The sequence below is a fragment of the Crocodylus porosus genome, unplaced genomic scaffold (assembly GCF_001723895.1).
Source record: "Crocodylus porosus isolate Cpor-Errol unplaced genomic scaffold, CroPor_comp1, whole genome shotgun sequence".
In the NCBI taxonomy this organism is placed as follows: domain Eukaryota; kingdom Metazoa; phylum Chordata; order Crocodylia; family Crocodylidae; genus Crocodylus; species Crocodylus porosus.
Window position 1 is genome coordinate 2,566,743 of NW_017728944.1, and position 9,742 is coordinate 2,576,484.

Below are 9,742 nucleotides of genomic sequence, written 5' to 3' on the forward strand. Positions count from 1 at the left end.
GAAGGCCACGGGGGAAGGGGAGGCAGCAAGGGAGAAGTTGGTAGGTGCCAAGGTGATGGCACAAAGGGGGCTGGGGACTGTCACAGAGCTGTGGAAGCCAAGAGGTTAATACACGGGCCCAGCCTCCTGCCCCCACCTCTGGGAAGGGGGCAAAGGAGAGATCCAGTTGGTGCCTGAAGTGAGATCCTGTTGCTATAGGGCTGAGATGGGCAGAGGGGGGAGGAGGAGGAGGGCCTGGGCACCAAGGGGTTAACTGGCTATGGGGCTCCTTAAGTTGAGGTGGGAGGCTGGAGGACACAAAGGGTTACCTTAAAGGGGCCATGCATGCATGTGGGGCTTGGGAAGAAGCTGGAGGAAGGAGGCAGCATAAGTCAAATGTGTTGCCTGGCTGGTAGGATCCAGGCCAGACAGGGAACTGCCCTTTTAAAACCCTGCCTTTTTTTTTTTATTATTATTATTAACCAGTACAGATTTAGAATAAGCCCTCCCTTCCCTTAGCAGGGCTTCTTATTTTTCTCCCTTGGCTTGCTCCTCTCTAGGGAGAGTCACTCTCTTCTCCCCTCCCACCCTCTCTTTCCTGCCCCCCTCCCTTTTTTCTGTAAGGAAAGCAGCGTCCATTTCTCCCTTTAAAATATTTCACCCACATTATGGCAGTGTACAGGCACGACAACCTGGCCCAAATCCAAACTAAGCTGCCGCCACAACTTTGACCCTCTGTGTGGCTAGGAGCCAATAAATAGGAGCCAATAAACCCGGCCCAGTTTCAGACTTTGCTAATGCAGGACTTGCTCCCTCCTATAAAGATGGACCTCTGTGAGGGCTGGTTCATTCTGAAGAAGACATGCCCTTCTCCCATCCCCCAAGCTGAGTTATAGGTATTCCTGGGATACAGGGAAAAGATCTTTTTTTGGGGTGAGGAGTGACAACTAGACCAGAACCTGTTAGGCTTGGTGCTTCTGTTTACAGAGGAGAAGCTGTCCCTTCCCAAGCAGATTTCTCCATACTGTAAGGCAGGCCCATAAATAGCTCTGTGGTCCTTTAAATTGTCACAAAAGTGACTGCTCCCATGATTTGCTTCATAATCTGCATGTCTGTAGCAACTTAAAATAAGTGTCTTCTCAGTTTCTGTAGTTCCCACATGAAGGAAAGTTGTGTTTTTTTGGCAAAATCTTCAAAGGGGTTGGGGATGAGAATAAATAACCCCTCACTTCTTTTGATTCTCAGAGGGAACTGCATGAGGCAGCAGGCACTATTTTACTGGCCTAGCCTGGCTGCAAGGTTGGATAGGATCTAAGGCACAAGTCAGGTCAAAACATGTCCTGGCGGTGAGTTGTCTAAACCCAACCAGTGTGAAAGTAGCAGCTGCTGTAGTGCAGGGAAAGGTGTGATGAAGTTTCAGCATATCACATGTTCCTGCTAGGGCTTCTTTTTTTTTTTTTAAAGGAAATAGAACATACACACACACGCACCACGTGTACAAGCCTATGAGTCAAACAGACATAAGAGCTTTTGAGACTGTGAAGGCTGGCACTCGAGCTCCTCTCTCTGACTGCAGATGTCTAACCAATACCTGAGGCTATGTCCATTCTGGGTTTCTGTATGTGGGCAAAACAGAGGTGAATGAGGCAACAGATTCACTGGTGTCCCCATCTGAGGCCATTTAAAGTTCAGTATAATTGTTTTTCTGGCTGGTATTGTCCATATAAATGGATTCCAAGAGGTGGATGAAGACTAAGAGTGAGTTTGTCAAAAGTGCATAAGTGATATAAGAATGCAGGCTCTGGTGGAAGTTAGTTGGATTTGGGTGCTCTTGAAAAACCCACCCTAAGATAAAGGTGAGTCTATGGGATGTATTGTAAATATGTATATTGATCTGAGCTTTTCTTTTTTTAATCGAAATTGCATCTGAGCTTGTTTAAACTCCACTAGCAATTATGCTTCTTTTTTGGAATTTGGAGATGAGTTTGAGAGCACCTAAATTGCCACCATTTCAGTCCGGTGGCAAGAAATGCAGCTGTTTGCTTCCCTGCCTGGATCTTCAAATAATAGCTTTGGTGGAAGAGGTGCAGTAGGTACAACGGCAGGTGAATGCTTTGCTGAATGCCAAGTACAAAAATGCCTCAGAACCTGTAGCTGTTTTACAGTTTAAGATGCCCAGACTTCACATGGTTAAGCATAAATGGTAAAGTTGTCAAACTTTCCTAGAGTCCATTGAAAATCACTTGGACTTTAGGTGTTTTTGAAAATGTTGCCCTTAAAAACATCTTTGCAGAATTCAAGTGTCTCATTGTTTCTTCTGTCCTTCATGTTTAAGCTTTCTCTCAATCTCTTCATTAGGAGGGTTGTTTAATTATGAAAACCACATTTGTGCAGTGCCTTGATAAGGTCTGGAGCATCACTTGATTATTTAATGCAACGTAAGACGATATAGCTGTTACTCTAAAGTGGAAGATATGGTTATATAGGATTCTGCTGAGAATTTGGGAGGTAAAAGTTTATACAGGTTGTCTCCCTTAAAACCTGCATTGAGCAAACTATGGCTGCCCAAGCTGAAATAAAATGCTGCAGGAAAGTCTCTTTGTAGCTTACAACAGAACACAACATGGAAGGGTGATGGAATAAAGGTTGTGGACCTTGATGCATAGATGTCCATATGGGTCAGGTGTGAGGAACAAGGGTTATGGTGTCTTTTTAATCAAGCAAGGTTTTGGTTTAGGCCTCTGAATGAATGTTGGCCAAAGCATAAGTGTTGCCATTACTATTTCAGCTCCTGGCTCGAATTGAGCGCATGGAAAGGAGGATGCAGCTGGTGAAGAAAGATAACGAGAGAGAGAAACACAGGATTTTTCAAGGGTATGAAACAGAAGAGAAGGCTGAGTCGGAAGCATCTGACAAATTACAGATTGAGTGCCAGCAGGATCTCCTGGAGACTTCCCAGACCCTGCCTCCCAAACACTTCTCTTATGGAAGAAATGGAAAGGGACATAAAAGGTACAGGGTTGCTTCACTACCTTGCTTGTAATGCATCAGTGGGGGTGTACATGCATCTTCTGTCAATCACTTCACCTGGAGAACAGGCAACATAGCAACTGTTAACTCTAATGCTAAGTCTCCCACACCATTTGATGATTCCTGCCAGAATCTTGGGAGCTTTATAGCTGAGAGAAACACTCAGATAACAAATACATAGCATTTTCTATATTATGTAATGACAATGGGACATGCCAGGTCTTATGAATAAGGGGTAATTTAATACTGCTCACTTGTGGCTTTGCCCTTCTTAGTTACGTGACTGTTCCTAATTTAAAATAAAAGGCATCTAGAGCCATCATTCTTGGTCTTCACTGGCTTAGGAGCAACATGAGCAGCATTAATCAAAGAGCCACAACAGTTTGTACCCCAAGGTGAATTTTTGTTGCTTAGTTTGTAATAGTGCAGGAATGGTTTGCATCCCTATGGGGAAATGTACTTGTACTATGATAGTGTGTGTGTTGCATTATTCATGATTAGAGGAAAGACAGCTCCAACACATGTGGATGAGGTGGGGGGTGGGTAACATTGTCTAAAAAGAGCCAGAGGTGATAAGTTTAAAAGTCACTTGAGGGTCAGGAGTTACAATCTGACTATTGCTGACCAAAGAAATAGGGCAGGGAATGAATCTGTTTCCGTCACTAAGCGATTTGCCTACCTTTTGTCCAAGGGGTTTATGGCTTTGGTGACGCATTAGGCATAGATGGGAATGCAGAAGCAAGGTACACTTTCCTTTTATTAAAAGGACACTGGCAATTTGAAAATCCTAGTTCTCTCCAAAAAACCTATCCACTGTTAGGTAACACTCTTGTCAGCTTGTTTGCTCTGCATTTGACAGGCTAAGTTCCTAAATTTTCTTGATTAGTGTCACTACCTGTCTTGCACACTGACGTGATCATCACATTCTCTTCTAGAATCTGTAGCTTCTTATACTTATCACTGGGAGCCAAACATCTGGATTGGGAGGGGAGCAGAAGCACGTTACATAGGAGGTCAGTGGCAGAGCTGGGAATGGAAACTTTCTGACTACCAGTCTCATGCCTTCACCCTTAAACTACACTGCCTGTCATCACTCACATGTTGTTCTTAAGGGAGCTGTCAGTCATGTTGTTCCTGAGGCCATGGAAGTAGGTATTGTCTAGTAACAGCAGCAACAGCAACAAATGACTGAGGGAGCAGGAGGATGTGATAGGAAGGGGGAGGAGAAATGTATGTGTCCTTGCTTTAAATGCCAGAGGAACTGGGAAAACCCCCTACAGACTTTTTTTGAAAGAACTGCTCTTTGCAAGTGGACCCTATCAAAGAGATTAGTGAGCTTCACAAAAATTTGGAATTTGGAAATGTCCTTTAATGTTCATCTGGCAGTGAATCTATATAGCTGTTGCTATCTCCTCTTCTCCAGTTATCCGAGTCTCTGGAGTCTAGCTCGGTTTCCTTTTGTTCATTTGTTTGTCATCTCATTGAGGTTGGGATGTTTTTAATTAAAATAAGAAATTGTTTATGTGGTGGTTGTTCCATGCCCAGAGTTCTTTGCGTGTGTGGAGCCACTTTAGACATGAAAGTATATTACTGTAGCACACCCTAAAAGGGATATCCTTAGAAGAGGACTTGCAGTTCCAGTTGATGTAGTGAGCAACTGTGGGTTGAGAGTGGTAGCCTAGGGCAGTGGTCTCCAAAGTGGGGTGCCTGCACCCTAGAGGGTGCACAAGACGATCCATTGGGGTGCAGGAAGAAAATATTAGAACTTCTATTTATATTTATATAAATATACATATATTGGGGGTGCATGCTCAAAAATTTTTTACTGATAGGGGTGCGTGATCAAAAAAGTTTGGAGACCACTGGCCTAGGGAATATGGTGCATTAGTCTTCTGAAAAGTGCTTATTGTTCATTTACCCACCAGCTCCACTACCTGATCTTTGCGGAGGAGCATAAGGTTAGACTGCCGTAGTGTAAATACACAGCTCTGGCAAAACTAGTATTAGCTTTATGGTATGCAGAAACAAATGCAGACTGGAAAAATGAATAGACCCCTTCTGGTACCCTGCCTGTCTGCACTGCTGACTTTTCTCCCTCTTTTAACAGGAAGTCGGCATTTGGAAGTGCAGAGAGGAAAACTCCAGTTAAAAAGCTGGTGACTGAATTTTCAAAAGTCAAAAGCAAAACTTTGAAGCACTCTCCAATGAAAGAGGAGTCAAGTAGCTCTTTACCTGAAACTGTTTGCAAACGTGAACTGAGGAGCCAAGAGACTCCAGAAAAAACCCGATCTCTAGTGGACACTCCACTAAAACCATCCACCCCCTTGCGAGGTCCCAGTGCCCATCCCAAGGATAAAAGTTTTTCCAGCGATATAGAAGATCTGCCATACCTCTCAACCACAGAAATGTATTTGTGTCGTTGGCATCAGCCTCCCCCATCACCATTGCCGTTACGAGAGCCCTCCCCAAAGAAGGAGGAGACTGTAGCAAGTAAGCTATAAAGAACATGCTCATAGCCAGGTAGTGGTCAGTTTGACACATCCTTGCGTGCTTGGTATAAAGGCAGAGTCTTGGCAACAATAAGAGAGTAGTGGCAACAAAAGTCCTCATCTACTGGACAGATGCTCTGCTGGCATAGAAGTATGTGGAATTGCCACAGAGATTCCCTGCACCATTCCCTGAATACTGGTGATATCTGCGAATAACAGAATGCCAGGCGTGGAAAAAGATCAAAAGCCACAGATGGCTACTGCAAGACAGTGGCACTCTTTTGCAGAGTATTTACATATAAGGCTGCAACTTTTGTTGTGTTAATTATTAGTAAAATCTGTGGCAGGCTATAGCAAAAGCGGTGTTCATAGAAAAGCTACCCAGCTTGCATGGTGCAGACTTGCAATAGCTCTACAATAATTTTACCAAGTGATGTCCTGGTTGGGGAAGCATGGTCACATGGGAGGTGTAGTTTGGAGGGTTGATGCCCCATCTTTTCTACAGGTGAACGTGCCTGGCTGAACTATGTTTCCCATGATTCTATGCATTCTTTCTGAGTGGCAGGTGTCTCCTAAAGCTCATGGAGTTTCTGTGACCAAATTGTAGCCTTACTTGTATGTAATTTTGTGAAGGCAAAATAATAGCAATATAACTTGCCTCTCTGAGTGTTTCTACATACACTTGTATCTAAATCTTCTTCAGATATTGGCTGCTTCATGAGATAGATGTGTAAAGGGGATTTCATTTTGCCTGCATTAGGAATTCCCTATTTCTTAAAATGTGTGGTGGTAGCAAAAACAGAAGTGCTTGAGGACACAAGGCACTGATGACTGCTTGCATCTTATTGGCCATGTTTTTTTAGGCCTGTGATGAGGACCTCTAGACTAGGGATTGGCAATCTATGGCCCATGAGCTGGATCTAACCTGTGAAGTTTGAATCTGGCCTTTGGTGGATGGGGGGAGATAGGCAGCACACAGTGGTGGGGGCCACAGAAGGGCTGTCCCCAGATTCTTCTGCCTGCTCTGTGCTGTTTATCCTGCTTGAGTCCTCTGCCACATTCCACCTCTCATCTCTGCAGCTCCAGCCCTACCTACTTTCTACTGTTGCCACTGAACTTGCCCCTCGTCACGGCTGTTGGCTGTGAGAATCTGTGACACTTGATGACCATAAGCAGAGGCTGCTGGGTGGGGGGGAACCTGCGTGAGAGCAGAGTTGAGGAGTGCCAGCAGGGGATTGGCAGCCTCAGGTTCAAGATGTGGCCTGCTGTTCATAAAGGTTGCCAGCCCGTGCTCTAGCCCACTGGGGGCCAGCCTTTTTTGCGGGCATGCCACAGATTGGCCCCGCTCCCTTCCTGAGTGCCAGTCCAATCCCCTTTCTCCTGTCCTATCTGCTGCTCTGCTCTCTATCCTATGCTGCCTGTCCTATCCGCTGGTCTGCTTTCTGCTTCCTGCCTTATTTGCTGTTGTGCTGCTAGCCCCTCCCTGATTTGCTGTGTGCTACACACAGGCTGCTGCTGCCTGTGCCACAGTTTGGGCACTCCTGTTCTAGACACTAAGACACCAGAAGCCAAAAGCTGTAGGAGCCTTGTCTGGCTGTTCCTCCTCCCACCCCACCATCAGCTCCACCATTATTGCTGGTGGTAGAGCTGAATCTGTGGTAGGAACCTTTTTATAGAAAAGGCCAGTGCACAGACATAGATTGTGACCTCTGACTTTGTCCAAGGTGAACTCCACTCCTTTCTCCCCTGCCCTGGACAAGTGCATGCAAAAGGTCTTGCCTTAGCAGATAACTCATTTGTAATATCTGGGCTGCCAAAAGGAACCTCTGGGTGCAGAAAATAATCTACAAATCCCAAAGCAAATTCTTATACGCCTACCTTACTTCTGCAGAAGATGACTAAAAAGCTACTCAGCTGGGGTGGCTTTGACAGGGGGTTTAAACTAGATGGCTTCCTGAGGGCCCCATCCTATCCTTTTCTCAAGTGATTTGAATCCTTCACCTGCTGCTTAGCAGACGGACCTAATGTGATACAACCCTAACATGCCTCACGATGATAGGTGACGCGTGTACAGGGCTGTCTTCAGAAATAAGCTATTCTGCTCAGCAAAGCACAGTAGCATAGTGATGGGTGGGTGATTGGGGCACAAACCTCAGGTATTATTGTTTTCGGGTGGTGGGAAGGGGGAGCAGCTGGAATGGAGCTGGAGGGGTGCCTTATCTTTCTCCCTCCATCTCTCTGCACCTCCCCTAGGTGGTTTTGGCTTCAGCAGCAGGGAATATAGAAGTAGCAGCAGTGCACAGTGTGGAAACAGCAGTCGGTGGTTTGCTGTTGCTGTGGGAGATGTCGCCTCCTTTTTTGCTGCTGAAAGCTGGTGTATTTTATTGGCTGCTTGACACGTTGGCAGCAAAAATAGGAGGTGACATCATTCCCAGCAACAGCAAACCACCAGCCACTGCTCCTGCAGCATGCACCACTGCCACCCATGGTGTAGTACTGGCCTGTTACATCTCTGGCAAGGTGTATGGATAGCAAGGCAGCTACCCTGATTTTTGGATGGGGAAGTTTGTTTTAATGTTGACTCCTCATTTCATCATATGCTTGCTGCTCAGTTAATTCTGAGCTCTAGCAGGTTTTCCTTCATCCTAGGTGACGTCTCAGTAGCATGCCCTTTGGAAGGGAAAGGTGATCTGTTACCAGACTGAATGTTTGCAAAGACTAAGTTAGTAAGTAAACCAGGAAGTCTAGCTCAGGGTTGGCAGTGACAACAGCTTGGGATCAGACATGCCAGTTTCTGTGGCATCTTCCCCTGATCTCGTATTACACTAGGAAATAACCAAATGATTGCTTGCTTTGAAGTGACCTTGAAGATCTGAGAAGTGAAAGCTCAGCTTTAAGTTCTGTGCTTTTAGCTGTCTCTGCAGTAGTAGTGATTTGAATGAAGCAGGTTCATTGTGGTGTATTCTGAGCTTGATTGTTTACATGGTTATTACATAGCTGGTCAAATGAAATTGTCAAGCAGCTTCCAATTCATTATTGAGAAATGTTGTTTCTTACTGAGTTGTTGCTGATATGACTTCCCCCCCAGAGTTGCAGATGAGTCCTTAAAAATCTGGATGACTTACCAAAGAGATCTAGCAGGAGAAAGGATTGCTCTTGGACTTAAAACTCTACCATGACTTGTTCTTGTCTGATAGTTATAGTGTTTATGTAAATATCCCACAGAATCGCTTGAAGCTGAAAACTATTGCCTTTCTAGAATGAGCTGTGAATAATAGCATTGAGATCCATTATTAAATGTGACCCGTGACAATCCACATCGGGAACTACACATACCGTGGCATAAATACCTTGCCAGTAAACAAGTTGAAAATCCTTTTTCCCCCATTTTCTTATCCACCAGGTTTGGAGTCCAGGTACTGCAGTTCCCTAGCAACAACAGCTCCTAGCAGCAAATTAATAGTAAAAGAATCCTGGTTTGTTGAGAGAGAAGGAAATCCTTGCAAATGACTTTCTTTAATGAGCAAAGGGAAATGTTTTTAGATTAGCCACTATTTTTTTTTCGCATACTCTTATTTGTACACTGGTATATAGGGAAACTGAGAATTGCGTATGTGTGCAAAACAGAAGCCTGTATTGAGACAAGCTGCACATCTAGGGCATTTATACATGTACTCCAGGGTCGGGGGGAAACGCTTTAATTAAAGCGATTGAGAGAGCTGTGTCATGTGTATTCAGTGTCCCGCATTTCAAAATAGCGGCAGGGGGCACTTTAACTAAAGCTCCTTGAATCATGCTTTTGAAACGTGGGGCCACTGAATACATGTGACACGGAAGCTGCTGCAGTGTGCTAATGAGCACACTCCAGCAGACTCGTTTCATTGAGTCTGCTTTCACCAGGGGACCCAAGGGGAAAACTAGGAGTAATGGCCACAAACTCCTGGAAGATCGATTCAGGCTCAACATTAAGAAAAATTTCTTCACAGTCAGGGTGTCCAGACTGTGGAATAAGCTCCCTCCAGCAATGGTGCAATCACCTACCCTGTTTCAAGAGGAGACTAGACAGTCACCTTGCTGGGGTCACCTGACCCCCAGTCATCTTTCCTGCTTCATAGTTTCATAGTTTCTAGGGTCAGAAGGGACCTGAGTAGATCATCTAGTCCGACCCTCTGCCATGGCAGGAAAGAGTACTGGGGTCAAACGACCCCAGCAAGGTGTTCATCTAACCTCCTCTTAAAAACCCC

At 45.1% G+C, this 9,742-nt stretch overlaps 1 protein-coding gene across 2 annotated transcripts in view; it reads left to right on the plus strand.

Annotated features, from left to right (window-relative positions):
- The first annotated feature begins 1,487 nt into the window (after nt 1-1,487).
- The window catches only part of MSL1 (male specific lethal 1 homolog), a 15,822-nt gene continuing 7,567 nt past the window's right edge, over nt 1,488-9,742 (plus strand). Inside the window, exons 1-2 of one of the 2 annotated variants that reach the window (XM_019550339.1) lie at nt 1,488-2,991; nt 5,117-5,499. In XM_019550339.1, coding sequence (XP_019405884.1) covers nt 2,789-2,991; nt 5,117-5,499 — 586 coding nt within the window. In that variant the 5' untranslated portion in view covers nt 1,488-2,788. The remainder of the gene's footprint in view (nt 2,992-5,116; nt 5,500-9,742) is intronic. The other variant, XM_019550337.1, reaches the window with a different exon arrangement.